This window comes from Macaca mulatta, chromosome 14 (assembly GCF_049350105.2).
Source record: "Macaca mulatta isolate MMU2019108-1 chromosome 14, T2T-MMU8v2.0, whole genome shotgun sequence".
Lineage (NCBI taxonomy): Eukaryota > Metazoa > Chordata > Mammalia > Primates > Cercopithecidae > Macaca > Macaca mulatta.
Genome location: NC_133419.1, coordinates 30,612,067 through 30,630,766, shown reverse-complemented (window position 1 = coordinate 30,630,766; position 18,700 = coordinate 30,612,067). Strand labels below are relative to the sequence as shown.

Below are 18,700 nucleotides of genomic sequence, written 5' to 3'. Positions count from 1 at the left end.
GACAAAAGCTGGCTAGGAATTCATAGAGTATTTACTACCCTTGGAAAATGTCTTCTTCTTTCCTTTGCAAACAGGGTTCAATAGTTTAACATCCAGTCACTTGCTTGTTAAAGATCATCATGGTTACAAAACAAACAAAACACACACACACACACACATACACACACACACACACACACACACACAAACAACCTCAAACAACCTTCTAGACCTAGGTTCTTAAGATAGGGTCCTAAGGGTGGTAAGAAGATATATGAAATTAGAACTATGTTTGTATTTTGGGAGGGGAAAAGACTCACAATACTTCAGCAGATTCTTAAAAGGTCTGTAACTTAAAAAAAGGGTTAGAACATATGGTCTAGATACGTGTATGGGGAATATTTCTGTGGTGGTTTCTGGAATTTCTGTTGCCCTAATGTCCCAGATGTCTCTCTGAGGCTTCCCCTAGCACAGGGATGGGCCACCACTCCAGATGTTGTCCTTGAATGGTAGATTATTCACACACGAACACATCCTATAATGACATGTAAGACCTAGTAGGGTGGACAACTGACCTTGCAGAATGGTTTTGACACCGGCATAAGGTTCCCCTGATAGTGGCTGTAAAAATCTAGCTCTTCTGAGAACTATGGGCATCCTGAAAAGTAGCAATATTTAAGAACAGGGAGTTGGCCTGTTCGCACTGGAAAAGGCATTTATGTCTTGGTAGAACCCATGTTTGGGCAAGTAACCGGGAGTTGGGCAGCATGAGCTCCAGGGCTGTGAACCAGAGTCATACCCTGGCAACAGCCATCAACACTGAGAGAACCTGGGGCCTTGCAGCAGAGCTTGTGGCTGCGGAGGCCATTTTAGATGATGTCATTCAACTCCCTGGCCACACCCTGCTTCCCACCCACCTCACATTGGTGGCTGCTTATTTTTCTTTGACTAGAATCAAACCAAACAAGGCTCTATAAATAACCCTCAGGAATCTTCAGAAGGATCAGACTTACACTTGAATAATTAAAAATATTTACCTCCACCCCCAATTAAATCCACTCTTTTAAAGCTTTACCCTAATTGAGGCCTGAGGCAGGGAGGCCTGGGAGGTGCTGTGGCCGTCTTAGACCTTCCCTCTCTGACCTCCCATGGCTTGTTTGGTCTCACCGCATGCCGCTGTAGCCTCTGAATTCCTAACGTCCAGCCAGATTTCTCACTCTTTTGTTGTTTGCCTTTGTGTAGACATTCTATTAACTAACATTTATTGAGTATTTACTTATACTAGGCACTGTAAGTGAGTTAATTCATTTAATAACTTTACAACAAAGTAAATATTGTGCCCATTTTACAGGTGGGAAGACTGAATGTCAGAGAGGTTAAAGGCATGACTTCCGCTCTTGAGATGTTTATAATCTGTCTGGGGAAGAAAAGCATACTAGATTCATTTGTGCATTTACATGTGTGTGTGTGTGTGTGTGTGTGTGTGTATATATATGAGCATGCATATATATGCTTTTATATATGATAATGGGAGAGGAATTGCAAGCAAACAAGGACATGTGATGTGCACTGCTTGTACATGTGCTGAGACATAAATAAGGAAAGAGTCACTGCATTTTGTCCAGACATATCTCACAGATTGGATGTAATCATGATGGCTTTGATTAGATTTTAAATCAAAGAAGAATCAAGCTAGTTAAAATGGTTTTCCCTACATTTTCATTTTCATATCATATCTTAGTATGGGAAAGAACCTTAGAAGTCATCTAGTGACCTTATCTAGTTTAATCTTGTTATAGATGCGGAAACTGAGACCCAGAAAGGTAAAGGGCACACACCTTCCTCATAGCTAGTAGTGGAAAAACAGGGCTTCTGAAGTTCTATTTCCACCATACTGGATGCCTTTACTATACCACATCAAAGAATTGCTTCTAATGTAGTGCCTTAGATTTCTGATTTTCTGGGGTCAGAGACTGCAGGCTTGAGTTTGTAGAGGCTAACAGAGAAACCCCCTCCCATAAACAAACATAGATGACCAGGCAGTAGGATGACAGAAGCTCTGCAAAGAAGTCAGTTCTGTCCTTATTTAAGCACCCAGTTCTGGCTCCATCCTCTCTGACTATCCCAATCTGTCCTTCACAGGCCAGTGCAGTAGTGACCTGTTCCAGTCCACACACAATGTCATAGTCAAGACTGAACAAACTGGTGAGTAGTAATGGGCAAAGGGAGCCAATCTAGTCAGGCAAAGCTCTGGGGAGGATAGTTGGGAGAGGGCAAGAGAGAATGTGGGAGCAAGTTTTTGCAGGAAATGCAGGGAGGCCTTTTCCCTGGCTGTCTCTGATAGGCCACCCCCACCATGAACCTCATTCTTGCCCTTGTGACCAGTGACTGCCACCTATTTCCGATTTATAGACTTCTGGGAAGCCACACTTCTCTACCTCCTACTCCTGGTTGTGGCATCATCCAGACCTCAGGCCAGTAGCCAAGGAAATGCAGAATATAAGGTGGGCCTCCCCACTACAAAAAGTGTCAGGGACTGGACTTGGCCAAGTTTAGAAAGAGAAGAGGAAGGGGCAATGTCTCCTCTTCTCTCCCTCCTCCCTTGAGGGGAGTGTGTTTCACCAAAATGGGGAAGATGTTGACTTGGTGTTGTAGCTAACAAATTTTTAGGGGCCCTGGGGAGCTTCTGCAGAGATGCACAAAGGTACCTGCAACTCAGCTCCTGCCTTCCGTGTGTTTTTATATGAAGGACACAATTCTGGGCTCTGAGCAGAGGCTACAGTTCCATAGCATCTACATTCATTTTCATTTCCTTTCCCCTGTCCTAAATCTGTCTCCTGGAGACTGTCCTCCAAAGTCTATGAGCCATCATAAAACTGTGCAGCGACTCTTGCTCCTAGGTCACTCCCCATGTTCATGCCAGGGAGCCGGTGAGCCACATGGGCCAACCAAGCTTGCCACAGGCCTCTCTGAGGATGTTTCCCAGTCACCAAGGACAGAATTTGACATGCAGGTGATTTGTGAGTCACTTGGGGCCAAAATTGGCCCATGCAGTTATTTACCCTTTTATAAGTGGGCTGGCCTACCATTCATTATTAAAGAAAAAAGCAATAGCTGCTAAGCATGCGAATTAGGCTTTGCTAGCCATGCCCTTCTCTTCAGAGGCCAGGGGATGGGCCATCTGGATGTTCTGTGCTTTACGGGCCTGGCATTGCCCTGGAGATGGATGCAGGACTTGGTCAGGAGGATGGCACCCCCTCCCCTGCTTGACCTGACAGAGAGCCGCACCGAAGGAGCCAGGATAATACTGGAGAGGTCCTAAATAACTTGATAATTCCTTCTTGACCATCCAGACATTCTTGTGTTGCCAGTTCAGAAAAGCTGAGTGGAAGGGTGGAGAAGAAGGTCCACCCTAGGAGGAGGGGAGAAGACACTCATAGAGGGGCCAACACCCCCAAACCTCTTTGGTTCAGTTTGTTTTCAGAGACAACAACAGGTGTACAAGGTGACCCAACAAGGAGAGAGGGTGTAACCCCAAGAGATTGGGCTTGGGGTGTCCAAACATGTAGCTATTAGCTAAAATACCGGCTAAATCCCTATGTCGTAAACAGGAGGACTTAGCCAGTAAGTCAGGTTTTATATCATTTGTGCTATAAAAACAAAATGAAACTCAGTCAGTGGCTTACACCCCGGCCCTAAAACTCAGAACCTAGCAAGGAAGGGAGCTGAGGGTAACCTAGGTCTGCGGTAAGGAGAAAGCAGGAAGTTTCTGGTGAGGACAAGGTGAGAGATCTTACAGCTTTTGGCTAGCCAAGAAACAAAATGCTTCTGTTGGAGACCAGCCCAGATCTGGGGGTTGTGTGGGAGTTGAGCTCCATTTGGGGTAGGTGGAGGGGAGTTCCCTTTGAATCTGAAATCTGAAGAGTCAATCAAAGTGAGATGTGCTTACCGCAGCACACAGAAGAAAGAGAGAGAGAGACGAGTACAAGAGCACTTCTTTTCTGCGATGGGGCAATGGGGCTCCACTCTTAAAAGGTGTTTGTTTGATTTAGTAACAGTCTCCACCCCTTCTCCTTGGTTTTGTTTTGAGAATTTTATGTCATCCTTTAAGCTAATTGGAAAAATCCTAGAGGGAGGGGGCTGTCATCCAACTTGGATGACAAATCTCTGGAGTTCAGCAACAAAGAAACTGTGATAAGATTGACTAGACTCTTCCTGAAAGAAACATCATTAACCCTCCAAGGAAGACATTAATAGAAAAAGATACTCGTTAATTATTTATTATACATTTAAATAAATTTATCCCTCACAAGGCCTTGCCCCCACCACACCCCAGGGTAAAAATATTGTGGTGATTATGCAGTAGAATGCAAAACAATGCCAAGCCAGGTTAGGAAAATTCCCAGGAACCACTGGTCTAGGACAGGTTCCCATTCTTGCAACTTCTCTCACTTCCCTAAAAATGCAATAGGTATGGAACATGTGGATGAGGCCATTTCCCCAAGGATGCTGAAAGGAGAATTAGACAACATTATTATAAAGTAATGCAACTGAAGCAGAATCGTATCCCTTGTCTCTGAGGACCACTCCTCACCCCCCTATACCTTGTTGATAAACAATGAGTTAGAAAATGCAGCCTCTTCTCCCTGGGGAAAATGATCACTGACTATTCTCCTTCTCTATTTTTTGTAGACCCTTCCATCATGAACACCTGGAAAGATGAGAACTATTTATATGACACCAACTATGGTAGCACAGTAGGTAACTAACTCCCTGACACTTAAGGCCCTTTACGTTCTTATTCTGTTTGTCTAAGAGCCGCAGTGTTCTGTTGTGAGGCGGGGGGACTCTAATTGTCCTTTATCTTTTCATGGCCACAGATCTGTTGGACAGCAAAACTTTCTGCCGGGCTCAGATCTCCATGACAACCACCAGTCACCTTCCTATTGGTAAGCTGTCATCACATCTGAGGCTGGGTGTGCCTAATACTTAGGGAGAATTGGTGGGAATTACCAACAATCTACATTTCTGTCTTGCTGGAGTCTTTCTAATTGAAGGGCTAGGGAAGGAATAGAGTTACCATTAGACGAGGTTTGTGTTTGAGGCAATATTTGTACATTGAAGATGACCAGTAGGGATCCTCTAGGCAAAATATTGGTCTCCTGTAAAACTAGTCACTCTGTTGTGACAATAAAAGTTGTTTAGGGTTTTCTTTATTTTCAACGAAAACTTACTCTTGCAATATAGCTGATAAAATTATTCGTATTTGGGCATACTTATGGGAAATAAGGCTATATTTAATTTTCAACAAACTACATTTGGCTTTAGAGGAAGAATACCTCATAGTGAAGTTCAAAGGTCCGTGAACCTGTAGTGATGGTTTCTGGGTGAAAGGGCAGCCATTGGAAATTTCCAGAATCCCCACAGTTACACTATTTTGTCAGTTTTTAAGTCTAATTCTGATGACTTATCAGTGCTCTCTAATCAGTCAGAGCACCTGCATTTTATGAGTTATGTTCACATTAGCTGCATTTGGTTAAGGTTGGATGCAACTGGGGCTATCCATGCTTCTTAACTAAGGTTACACTGGGTGAGAAGGTTGGGATGTTAGGAGTCTGGGAGAGGGGATTTCAGATTACCACCCCCACCTACAAATAGGTGCATTGGCATGTACACCGTGGGAATTGGTTGAAAGAGGATCTTATAATTTCCTGTGATCTGGGTATAAACTTGTGGATCTCTTTGGGTCTATGAAATGGCACTTAGACATCAGTCACAAGTGATAGTGCCTCTCTCCTGGAATTAAATTTGGAGCAACTTCAGAACTGGGATTTAATTGGGTCTTTGTGAAAGAAATTAGTCTGCAACCCTTCCTTCCTTCTTTTTTTTTTTTTCTGTTTTTGTTTTTGCTTTTGAGAACTGAAATAATGAAAGGTTTTAGTTTGAGGTTTTGTTTGGGTCAAGCCCCTTAAATGAGATGGGGCTGGGAGCCAGTGTAAATGCTTCTGGATTTGAGGTTAAAAGCTGAGGCCAGCGTAGCTCTCGACTTCTCCTTCCCCTAGTAGCCCTTAGCATTATGTGTCACTTGAAGTATTTGTTAAAATTAGGAAATAGATCAAATACTGTAAAGGCTTGGCTGTGTATTTGCTATTCTGGGGGAACTGAGCCAACCGAGGTAAAATTTCTGTGGCAATCATTACCACTCAGTCAAGACCACGGGGTTCAGGGCTGAGGAAACCTCTCGAGTCACACTCTGAGTTCCTCTGCGACTTCCTACAGTGTCATCTCCACATCCTTCCATCCTTCCAGTTGGGTCTTTGACTTATGGCAAAAAATTCCAACTAAGAATAAAGCTGAACCAACCACTTCCTGAGGCTCAGGGGCTAGTGTGTCTTGAGGTACCCAGGAAACCAAAACGTCATAGTTACAGCTCTGCTGCCCTGACAGCCGGGCCATCCTCTTTTCTACATCTTGACTTACACCTTCTAGAATCTCAAAATCAACAGGGGCCTTAGAGACCAGTTTCTGCTTTCGCATTTGCAGCAGCAAGGAACTCACTGTCTCCCGAGTCCACCGGTTGTATTTTTCAATAGTCCTTCTTAAGATGAGTTCAGGAATCTGCTCTCCTTATCCTTCTGATCCTTGTTTGCTGCAGCTCCCCATTCCTATCCTGTAATTGTAAACCAGGCTGGAAAATGAGATCAACCACCCAGGCCCTAAAGAATCAATGCAGTCTCTGGGGTTGGTGTATTAGTTGGGGTAATAGCCCTTCAGTAGGATAGTTAATTATAGCCTTATATGGGTCAGTTTCTTTCAGAATAGTTGATAGTCTCTACTGCATGGAACCAGAACCCCAGGGAAAACCTTGGTCATTTGCCTGAGTCTTTATATTTCAAGTTCCCGTGAAATTGAATGCAGTGAAATATCTTTCTATGTTTGAATGCTAGTTATCAGCTGAGCTAAGGCGAGGCTCAGCGTAAACTGATGCCCTCTGTGATAAACGCAGGTGGGGAAACAGGCTTTGTTTTGATTTCTCTGTCATCTGCCCATTTCATAAAATGCCCGCTGCCAGTGTCCTGTTCTGCTCGACAGTCCTCCAGCCTGTCATGCTAGCTTGGGCTTGATGTGTTTATCCACTGACTTGTTGAGCCTAAAGCTAGGGTGGCACGGTCTATTAGAACACTGAAATTTGTATATCCCGTAAAGAAATGGCTCACAGCTGAATCATATGCAAATGCTTCTAATCTTTGCTTCTTGCGAAGCAGCTTAGCTGAAGTCATGCTCTCGCACGGGCATCACAAACCTGTGGCTTGTTGCTGTCCCTGCCTGGACCGGATGGACGTTGGCCTGGAGTGCCTGGGAGCCGAGCAAGAGAAAGCCAGGCTGGACAACTTCTCCGGGGCAAGCCATTATTTTATGAGAATGAATCACTTAACCACATGGCTAACTTCAAAGTCTTGACTTTTATTCTAGGGCAGAAGGAGGACACATATTAAAGCGAGGTTAAAGATCAAAAGAGATCAGTGGTAAGGCAGGCCAGTGATTCCATGGCTTATCCCTGCACACTGCAACAGGAAGAGGCGGCTGGAAGAAGTTAGGTTCTTCTTTTGCCTTTGACTGCTTATTCCCTTTTATGATGATGGAAAGATTTTTATTTGGGGATGAAAAAAAGAACATTCCTAAACTGGATGGAGCCTAGCTTGGGTAAATGGCTGACAACTCAAAGAATATTTCCTCATGGTTTATCTGGCCTAGGGGTTTTGGAGTCCATGGACTGCCACATGGGCCACAGCCCCCTGAAATTGTTGACAAAATTTCATGTGTGCATATATGTGCATTTTTTCTGAGGAGAGGGTTCAAGGTTTTCATCTTATTCACAAAGGAACCTGAACTCTAAAGTAACTGATTCTAGATCAACTAGGAACCCAGAAGCAATAATTGAGGCCAATATACTGAGACGCTTGTATTTTTCTGAATTCAACTCCTGGCTCTGAAAGAATGGCCCTGCATCCCTCCTGGATGTCATTTGAAAACGAGCTTTGCTTGTGGCCTGCTGGGTAAATGCCACTCTTTGTCTGCAGTACAACGTGGCCCTGTCAGAGTGATGTATCACTTGGAAACTGGAGTGGATGCCAGACCTGTCGCAATATTGTTACATCCTGATGGGATGTTGCAACCTCACCCTGCAACCTACAGGGAGGGAGAGTGAAGTCTCTTTGCATTTCCTGTGAATTTGTCCTCTCGGATTTCAGAGAAACCCAAGTCAGGTGCAGGCCCTGCTAGTGACAATGCCAGGAGAGAAATTCTTAACCAGGACGAGAGGTTTCTCGTTTACTGAGGTCTTATTAAATCTCTCTCTCCATCCTGCCATGACGTTTCGAGAAATTGCTGGGAACACTGAGTCTTGATTAGCTCGGTGATAAGATGGGTGAAAGGGTCCATGAACGTTGGGAAATAGAGAATTGTCAGATTGAAATTATCTTTTCCACTAACAAGAGCATTATAGAAGTGAACCTGATTCTTGGCAGGAAAGGCTTGTGTGAAATCTGTTATGCGCAAAGGGAGATTATGTGTAGGCCACCATTTCTGGAAATGACATAGAATTGCGGTTATGAGTAAAGCTTCTGGATTCAAACTGTTTGTGTTCATATCCTGGCACCACATTCCAGCTGTGTGACTCTAGACAAGTCATTTGACCCCTCTGTGTCTCAAGTACCTGCCTCATGGAGTTATTGTGTGAATTAAATAAAGTGATTCATGTAAAGTGCATAGTACAGTGCCTGGTACATAGTAAGTGCTCAATAAACAGTAGCTTTTTTTCTTAACCAATTTAATTAGGAGCTAATGGCTGACAGTTCATAGCTTTTTTGAATAATAGGCCTCTCTTGATAACTGAATGCGTGCTGTGAACCCTCTCCCTTCACATATGGTTTCAGTCAGTCCAGGTGCCCTTGAAGGCCACACTGGGTCAGTGGACCCTAGGTTAGGAAGGGCACATGGAAGAGATCAGTTTTACTGGCCCAATTTCTTAAAATAATTGGATCGTATTTAGGGACTATTTTGTATTAGAATTGGCTGGTTTTTGAGTGTGAGAGTCTTCATAAGATCTGCTTTAGTCCTCCCAATACACACACACACATACACACACACACTCACACTCACACATATGCGGCTAGATCATTTAATTTTCTTTCTGAGAAGAATCTTTATTTCCCAGGTCTGGCTCCATCATCTCCTCTTTGGTAATAGTCCCACAGGTTGCCATAATGAGTCATTTGTTAAACTAATCTGTGTTTCCATAGTCCACTATGGTCCTCTGTACTGAGCTTGGGCCACTCAATGGCCCTTTTGTCAGGCTGATTAAAATGTAACTTTGCATGCCAAAAAAGGGCACTCCTCTGGCTTAAAAGCCATCTTCCTTTGTTATAAATGTTTACATTTTTGTATTATGTAAAAAAAAAAAAAAACAACAAATTTTTCAATGATCTAAATCTTTCAATGGCTTCCATCTTTCTCAGAGTCATGTCCTTAAAAGCCCCATAAGGCATTAATGATCAGAACCTCAGCTCCTCCCTCTCTGCCTCTTACAGCATGCATATACCAAACACGCATCAAACTCAGGGCCTTTGCACTTCTGTCTTACACATGAAGGCTGTTGTACAAGCTCTCTGCATGACCATCTCCCTCATATTCTTTAGGTTGTGGAATCAGAGAGGTCTCCTATGACCACCTTGTATCAAATTGCAAATTATTCCCAAGTCCATACATCTATCTCCATTTCTTACCCTGCATCATTTTTCTCCATAGCATTTATCATCTCTGTTTTGTTTGGTTCACTAGCACATACTCAAAGAGTGCCAGGCATGCAGTAGGTGCTCAGTAAATTTTGCTTAAATGAGTAGATGCAGGAAGTAAAAAGAGAATGATAGAAAATAGGTCAGTTAAATGGCTCTCATTTTTCTCCTCAGCAGAGTCACCTGATACGAAAAAGGAGCAAGACCCCCCTGCCAAGTGCCACACCAAAAAGCACAGTAAGTTGACTGGCTTTCAGATGGCCTTTTGTCCTTCCCATCACATTGGACACACCTGAAGGCCACTAGTTTTTCAGCAACTATTGCCTCTGTCTGCTGCCTTCATGTCTTCATCCCAAACAGGGTAGAGTGAGAAATCAGAGGCATCACTTGCTAGCAAAGTAACCCCCTCTGCAGCTGTTTCTCAAAGTGGAGCCTCACTGGATATTTCCTCCTCGTTCTGTCATATGTGCTCTAAAACTGAGACACCCAGTGCCTAAGAACTGCTTCAGGCATGGGGTTAGCAATTTCCATCTCTCCCAGAAGAAAAGGGTGGGAAGAGGAGCGAGATAAGAAGAACCAGTTGAGATGTATCATCCTTTCTTTTGCTAAATGTTGACCTCCTACCTTTGTGGAGTTCCCATTCCAAGAAATGACTGTTTTTTCTTAAGATTCAACACTGCTCTTTGGGAGTTGGATCTCCTCCAGTAATAAAATCTTATGAACATATATGAAATATCAGAGACATGGAATTGTGGGTGGAACACAGAAAGAAATCAAGATGGTATAATCCAGGCCTGTAATCCCAGCACTTTGGGAGACCGAGGTGGGTGGATCACTTGAGCTCAGGAGTTCAAGACCAGCCTGGGAAACATGGTGAGACCCCATCTCTACAAAAAATACAAGAATTAGCTGGGCATGGTGGCACATGCCTGTAGTCCCAGCTACTTGGGAGGCTGAGGCAGGAGGATCGCTTGAGCTAGAGAAGTCTAGGCTGCAATGAGCTATAATTGCACCACTGCACTCCAGCCTGAGCCACAGAGTGATACCCTGTCTCAAAAAAAAAAAAAAAAAAAAAAAAAAAAAAGGTATAATCCAGAAATTATAAGGAATTAGAATGTTTTTATCTGTTATTCCACATCATCCCACAACATTGAATTAATGCAACCCCTCAAATGGTGGGTGGGGTGAGGGTGGGGCATCACAAATTCAGTGGGAGTGAAGTTGAATTTGGTTGATAATCTTATTGCAGTAGTGGCTTCATTTTCAATTTGGGTCCTCCAGTCCCTGCATGACCACCCCCTTCCCTACCACCCTCATCTATTCTGGGAGTAAACATTCTAGAGCCTTATTGATTTGCATTTGGCTGAAACACAGTTGCTGGGTCAAAGCAATTTAATTGCTTGAGGTACTAGATAAAAGTGGTTGAGAGTTGCTCTTTGGGGAAGTAACAGGTTGAAATGAACCCCAAGCAGTTTGTGAATAATAACTAGAAGAAACTTCCCTGTGGCTTAGGAGACCTAAGGCCTATTCCTTAGTCTTGGCTATGTCACTAGTTAGCTGTGACCCTGATCAACTCACTTAAATTCTCTGTGTCCCAGTTTCCTGATTTGTAAAATAAAATAGTAAAATAAAATATTGTGCTAGTTTATTCTTTTTTTTTTTTTTTTTTTTTTGAGACGGAGTCTCGCTCTGTCACCCAGGCTGGAGTGCAGTGGCGCGATCTTGGCTCACTGCAAGCTCTGCCTCCTGGGTTCATGCCATTCTCCTGCCTCAGCCTCCCGAGTAGGACCGAGTAGGACTGAGCCTGGGACTACAGGCACCCGCCACTATGCCCAGCTAATTTTTTGTACTTTTAGTAGAAACGGGGTTTCACAGCGTTAGCCAGGATGGTCTCGATCTCCTGACCTCGTGATCCGCCCGTCTCAGCCTCCCAAAGTGCTGGGATTACAGGCGTGAGCCACCGCGTCCCGCCTGTGCTAGTTTATTCTTAAATGCCTTTTTAATGTCCAACATCTGGTAATTCTGTGATCCATCTTCCCTGAGAAGTAGGGGAGAAATGAGTATCTCCTACTTGGAGGAAGATGACCCAACTCAATGCTCTCTGCCCTACCTTTGCTGTGACTTGGGCCATTAATAACCTCCCTTTCTGCTTTTCATCAGACCCGAGAGGGACTCACTTATGGGAATTCATCCGCGACATCCTCTTGAACCCAGACAAGAACCCAGGATTAATAAAATGGGAAGACCGATCTGAGGGCGTCTTCAGGTTCTTGAAATCAGAGGCAGTGGCTCAGCTATGGGGTAAAAAGAAGAACAACAGCAGCATGACCTATGAAAAGCTCAGCCGAGCTATGAGGTGAGGAGTTTCATGTCTCTGAAAACGATAAGACTGCACGACCCATTATTTACCTAGCAACCTTCATCTGATCAGTCACCTTATGCGATCTCCTTTGTTACAGATACTACTACAAAAGAGAAATTCTGGAGCGTGTGGATGGACGAAGACTGGTATATAAATTTGGGAAGAATGCCCGAGGATGGAGGGAAAATGAAAACTGAAGCTGCCAATACTTTGGACACAAACCAAAACACACACCAACTAATCACAAACAAAGAACTCCTGGACGTAAATATTTCAAAGACTACTTTTCTCTGATATTTATGTACCATGAGGGGAAAAAGAAACTACTTCTAACGGGAAGAAGAAACACTACAATTGATTAAAAAAATTATTTTGTTACTTTGAAGTATGTCCTATATGGGGAAAAAACGTACACAGTTTTCTGTGAAATATGATGCTGTATGTGGTTGTGATTTGTTTTCACCTCTATTGTGAATTCTTTTTCACTGCAAGAGTGACAGGGTTTGTAGCCTTGTGCTTCTTGCTAAGAGAAAGGAAAAAAAATCAGAGGGCATTAAATGTTTTGTGTGTGACACGATTTAGAAAAAGGTGATGCATCCCACATGTAAGCATCCATATGGCTTCGTCAAGGGAGGTGAACATGGTTGCTGGGTTGAATTCCAGGGTCTCAGATGGTGAGGACAAAGTGGATGGATGCTGGGAAGGTTAACCTGAGCCTTAGGATCCAGAGAGTGGAGAATGGGGACTTCCAAAACTCAAGGTTGGCTATAATCTCTGCATAATCACATGACTTGGAATAATTAAATCAGCAAGAAGAATAATGGTGGGGTCTTTATATTCATTCAGGAATGGTTTATCTGATGCCAGGGCTGTCTTCCTTCCTCTCCCTTGGATGGTTGGTGAAATACTTTAAAAAAATTGCCCTCTCTGCTTACTTCTAGCTATTTAAGACAGAGCCCAGCTTGGTTCTTTTTTGCTCCAAGTGCTTAAAAATAAGTTGGATAAAGGAGACGGTGGTGTGGAAATGACTGAAGAGTTTGCTCTTGTATCCCTATAGTCCAAGGTTTCTCAATCTACACAATTGACATTGTTTGGCTGGAACGTTCTTTGTGGTGAGGGCTTTCCTGTGCATTGTAAGATGTTCAGCAGCATCCACTGATGACCTCTAACCACTTGACACCAGAAAACCCACAGCTGTGATAATCCAAAATGTCTCTAGACATCACCAAATGTTCCCTGGGGGGCAAAACTGCCCTTGATTGAGAACCACCAGTTTAGCTAGTCAATATGAGGATGGTGGTTTATTCTCAGAAGAAAAAGATATGTAAGGTCTTTTAGTTCCTTAGAGTGAAGCAAAAGTAAGACTTCAACCTCAACCTATCTTTATGTTTTAAATGTTAGGGGCAATAAGTTGAAATAGTTAGAGGAACTTCTTTTCAGAACCCCAGATGAGAGCCAATGTCAGATAAGGTAAACATAGTAATGTAGCAGGAACTACAGTAGAAGACATTTTCACTGGAATTACAAAGCAGAATTAAAATTATATTGTAGAAGGAAACACCAAGAAAAGAATTTCTAGGGAAAATCCTCTTTGCAGGTATTAATTCTCATAATTTTTTGTCTTTTGGATTATCTGTTTACTGTGTCATCTGAACTGATTCCAAGTGAATGGTTTATTGCCTAGATTTTTTACTCAGAGGGTTGTTTTGTTTTGTTTTTAAGAAAAGAAAGAAAGGATGAAAAAAATAAACTGAAAACTCAGCTCAGGCACAATTGTCACCAAGGAGTTGGAAGCTGCTTCTTCAATAGAGGAATTGTTCTGGGGGTCCTGGAGACTTATCATTGAGCCGTGCAATCTGGGAAGCACAGGAATCAGTAGACACTTTGAAAATGGATTTGAATGTTCTTATCCCTTTTGCAGCTTTTCTTTTGGGCTGTCTCATGTCCTTGGCTTGCTCCTCCATTCTACCTCTCTTTCTCCAGCAATGATATGCAAATGAAGACATGTATCAGTAAGAGGGAGTGCTCTTCATCAACTAATAGAGCACCTACCACAGTGTCTTACCTGGTAGAGGTAAGCAATTCATATTCAAAGGTTGCAAAGTGTTTGTAATATATTCACAAGGCTAGAAGTAGGAAGAGTCAAAAATTTGTCCTAATTATAATGAGAACCATTCTAGGTCATGATCTTGGAGGACCCATGAATAAGTTTCCAAAGGTGCAACCAAATCCATTTTTATTTCTGCCTGACTTAGTCACCTTTGTAAAGGTTTAACTTGGTGTTGTCAAGTAACAGTTACTGAAAGAGCTGAGAAAAGGAACAATGAACAGCAAAGATCTTGACTGTGCAACTCAGACATTCCTGCAGAAAAGACATATGTTGCTTTACAAGCAAGGCCAAAGAACTATGGGGCCTTCCCAGCATTTGACTGTTCATTACATAGAAGGAATTAAATATCCAGTTACTTGAATGGGTATAATGCATGAATATTTGTGTGTCTGTGTGTGTCTGAGTTGTGTGACTTTATTAGGGGTATCTACCAATGCTCTCACTGTGGTTCCTTCTCTGACTTTGCCTGTTCATCATCTAAGGAGGCTAGATCCTTCTCTGAGTTCACCCTTCCTCAAACCTGTAAGTTTCTCATTTCTTTCAAATTGGCTTTGGCTCTTTCTGCAACCTTTCCATTCAAGAGCAATCTTTGCTAAGGTGTAAGTGAATATGAAGAGTACCAACTACAACAGTTCTACAGATAATTAGTGGATTGGGTTGTTTGTTGAGAGTGAAGGTTTCTTGGCACCTGGTGCCTGATTAAGGCTGGAGTATTAAGTTCTCAGCATATCTTTCTATTGTCTTGACTTGAGTTTGCCGCATTTTCTACGTGCTGTTCGTGACTTGGAGAACGTAAAGTAATCGAGTTATGCCAGCTTGAGGTGGGAACAGAGTACTTCCCACCACAGTGGTGAAAGGGAGAGCAAAGTCCTATGGATAAGCCCTCCTTCCTTTTGGGGATGCATGGCTCTCACTTGAGAAGCTCACCTGTGCTGAACATCCACATGGTCACTAATCATGTTATCCTTAAATCCCCCTTATGCCTGAGTTGAAAGGCCTCTCCCTTATTAGGTTTTCATGGGAACCTGAGGCAGCAAATCTATTGCTAAGACCTTACCAGGCTCAAATCATCTGAGGCTGCTAGATAGTTAACTTGGTAAGACTTAAGCAAGGCTCTGGTTCTCAGGGGCATAAGCAACAGTTTCTTGAATGTGCCATCTGAGAAGGGAGATCCAGGTTATGAGTTTTCCTTTGAACACATTGGTCTTTTCTCAAAGTTCCTGCCTTGCTAGACTGTTAGCTCTTTGAGGATAGGGACTATGTCTTATCAATCACTATTATTTTCCTGTTACCTAGCATGAAACAAGTACACAACATATATTTGTTCAATGAATGAATGAATGTCTCCTAAAAGACTCCTCTGATTGGGAGACCATATCTATAATTGGGATGTGAATCATTTCTTCAATGGAATAAGAGCACAATGGCACAACCTTCAAGGACATATTATCTACTATGAACATTTTACTGTGAGACTCTTTATTTTGCCTTCACTTGCGCTGAAATGAAACCAAAACAGGCCGTTGGGTTCCACAAGTAAACATATGTTGGATGAGAATTCTGTTGCCTTGTTGGGAACTGTGAGACTTATCTGGTATGAGAAGCCAGTAATGAACCTTTGACCTGTTTTAACCAATGAAGATTATGAATGTGTTAATATGATGTAAATTGCTATTTAAGTGTAAAGCAGTTCTAAGTTTTAGTATTTGGGGATTGGTTTTTATTATTTTTTTTCCTTTTTGAAAAATACTGAGGGATCTTTTGATAAAGTTAGTAATGCATATTAGATTTTAGTTTTGCAAGCATGTTGTTTTTTAAATGTATCAAGTATAGAAAAAGGTAAAACAGTTAAGAAGGAAGGCAATTATATTATTATTCTGTAGTTAAGCAAACATTTGTTGAGTGCCTACTATGTGCACGGCATGGGCCCATATGTGTGAGGAGCTTGTCTAATTATGTAGGATGCAATAGATCTTGGTAGTTACGTATTGGGCAGATACTTACTGTATGAATGAAAGAACATCACAGTAATCACAATATCAGAGCTGAATTATCCTCAGTGTTGCTTCTTGGAATTCAGTTTCTGGAACTAGTGATAGAACATTTATATAAAAAAATTCCTGTTGAGACTATGTCTTATGAACCTCTGAAATGTACAAGCCTTCACAAGTTTAACTAAATTGGGATTAATCTTTCTGTAGCTATCTGCATAATTCTTGTTTTTCTTCCCATCTGACTCCTGGGTTGACAATTTGTGGGAAACAACTCTATTGCTACTATTAAAAAAAAATCAGAAATCTTTCCCTTTAAGCTATGTTAAATTCAGACTATTCCTGATTTATGAAAGAATTATATTTTTCAAAATATGTTTATTTGTTTGATGGGTCCCAGGAAACACTAATAAAAACCACAGAGACCAGCCTGGAAATGTGTGTTTCATTCTTCAATAAGCCATTCAACGCTGGGCTTAGAGAAAATGCACTTAATTTCTAACAACAGAACATATACAGCTTCTGTGTTACTTTACTCAAAAAGCATTTATTGAGCATCTACTATGTGCCAGATGTTGTTCTAGGCACCAAATTGTAGCAGAGGATGAAAGAGACAAAAATCTCTGCTCTCATAAAATTTATGTTGTATTGAGTAGAAACAGTCAAGAAAAAACACAAACAAATAAATAATGCATAGCATATCGGATGTGTAGTAAAGAAATATAGAGGAGCAGAGAGTGCTAGAGCACTTAATACGATAGGGGCGTGCTGTAAATTTAGGCAGTGTTAAGAAGGAAACATTTCAGTAAAGAACTGAAGGATCTAAAGGAAAGAGCCACACAGATATACAGATAACTGGGGGAGTGATCCATAGTGAAGGGATATGAGAGGGTCCTAAGGTGGGTGTGTTCCTTATCATGCCCAGGGAACAGTGAGGAGGTCTGTTTGCCAGAGTAGACCAGCAATAGTAAAAAATGGTGAAACAGAGGTACTGGTGGATTAGATCACATACAGCTTGGAGGCCATTATGAAGGCTCTAGTTTTTCCTTTGCATGCGTGTGATGGAGATACTAGAGGAGTGACATGATCCAACTTCTGGTTTAAAATGATTCCTCTGGCTGTTGTTTTGAGAATGGATTGCAGGAAAGCATTCAATGCTGGATATAAAGAAAGGTAGAAAAGATGACCCTCATCTCCAGGTCTCTAATACAATACTTAAAAATGTCTCTAGGCAGTAAGTGAGCTCTAGTAGTTCATAGCACGTTTCTCCCTGGGTCCAGAAAATCTCAGCTATTTAATCACATGATGTCATAAATGATCATGAAAATAATAATGCTAACTATTCTGGGAAGATTCACTTGTCCCAGGAATTATGATAATATTCTTTACATATATTATTATATTCAATCCTCATATAAACTTAGATATATAGATATTATCTCCAGTTTTCAAATGAGGGAAATGAAGATCAGAAAAATTAAATGACTTTCTGAGGGTCACACAGCTAGTAATAAGGGGTAGATCTGACATTGTTTACACAAGTCCCTCTTTCCTCCCTCCCACCCCCAACCCAAGTCCATGTTCTACCAATAATATTTCTCTAGTTTCTCAGGATGCTAATTTTTTTTTACACAGACACACTCACACGCACACGCACACACACAGAGGTTTCTATAGTTAAACAGAGCTACTTACTGTAAGAATTCTCAGAGTTTTTACTATAATAATGTGCATTGTGAATCTACAAGAGAGGGAAAAAGTGTGCCCACTTCCCTAAGCCTATTTGACGATGGACACCTTTCACCAAAGTAGGCCTCGTGAAACCAGCACCCCTTAGGACACTCCTAATCTTTAAAAATTACTTCTCAGAAGAGGTAGTATTTTTCACGTTTGGGCTAAATAAATTTTCTGATAATATTTCTGCAAAATGGAATCTATTCCAAAAAATGGAATCTATTCCATTTTTTTCCTCCTTGAGAAGAAATCCCTTACTTACTGACCTGGGCATTATGTGTTTGCATTGATGCATTTCTCAGTAATCATAAAGATCTTGCAAAGTGACTCTTTGAAAACCATGAACTCTCCTCAATTTTAACTCATTAGAATTACCTACTCAAAACTATAGGTACTAGCCCCAGGTGACAATTTAAGTTTAAATTACTTACAATTATATAAATTAAAATTTAAGTTCCTAGTCACACTATCCACTTTTCAAGTGCTGAATAGTCGCATATGGCTAAATGGTTACTTTACTGGACAGTGAAGACACCAAACATTTCCATCATCAGAGAAAATTCTATAGGCTAATACTGCTCTAAAATCTGACCTGGGAGGGTGGGGTAAGGGTGGAAAGGATAGTGATCAAAACTAACCAACAGTGAAATAGGATTCCCGGGAGCCTTAGAAACCAAAGGTGACCCTGAATTGTAGAGAACAAAAAATAAAGATCCAAAGCAAATAACTG

At 41.8% G+C, this 18,700-nt stretch overlaps 1 protein-coding gene and 1 long non-coding RNA gene across 16 annotated transcripts in view; one reads left to right on the top strand and one right to left on the bottom strand.

The window, feature by feature from the left end:
* The window catches only part of EHF (ETS homologous factor), a 41,980-nt gene extending 25,307 nt beyond the window's left edge, over positions 1 to 16,673 (top strand). For 10 of the 14 annotated variants that reach the window (XM_015114546.3, XM_077964810.1, XM_077964808.1 and 7 more), the window contains 6 exons: positions 2,122 to 2,184; positions 4,672 to 4,740; positions 4,860 to 4,928; positions 9,948 to 10,010; positions 11,934 to 12,129; positions 12,233 to 16,673. In XM_015114546.3, coding sequence (XP_014970032.1) covers positions 2,122 to 2,184; positions 4,672 to 4,740; positions 4,860 to 4,928; positions 9,948 to 10,010; positions 11,934 to 12,129; positions 12,233 to 12,332 — 560 coding nt within the window. In that variant the 3' untranslated portion in view covers positions 12,333 to 16,673. The remainder of the gene's footprint in view (positions 1 to 2,121; positions 2,185 to 4,671; positions 4,741 to 4,859; positions 4,929 to 9,947; positions 10,011 to 11,933; positions 12,130 to 12,232) is intronic. The other 4 variants (XM_077964814.1, XM_077964815.1, XM_077964816.1 and 1 more) reach the window with 1 other exon arrangement.
* The window catches only part of LOC144334270 (uncharacterized), a 415,541-nt gene that overhangs the window by 227,930 nt on the left and 168,911 nt on the right, over positions 1 to 18,700 (bottom strand). The window lies entirely within an intron of this gene.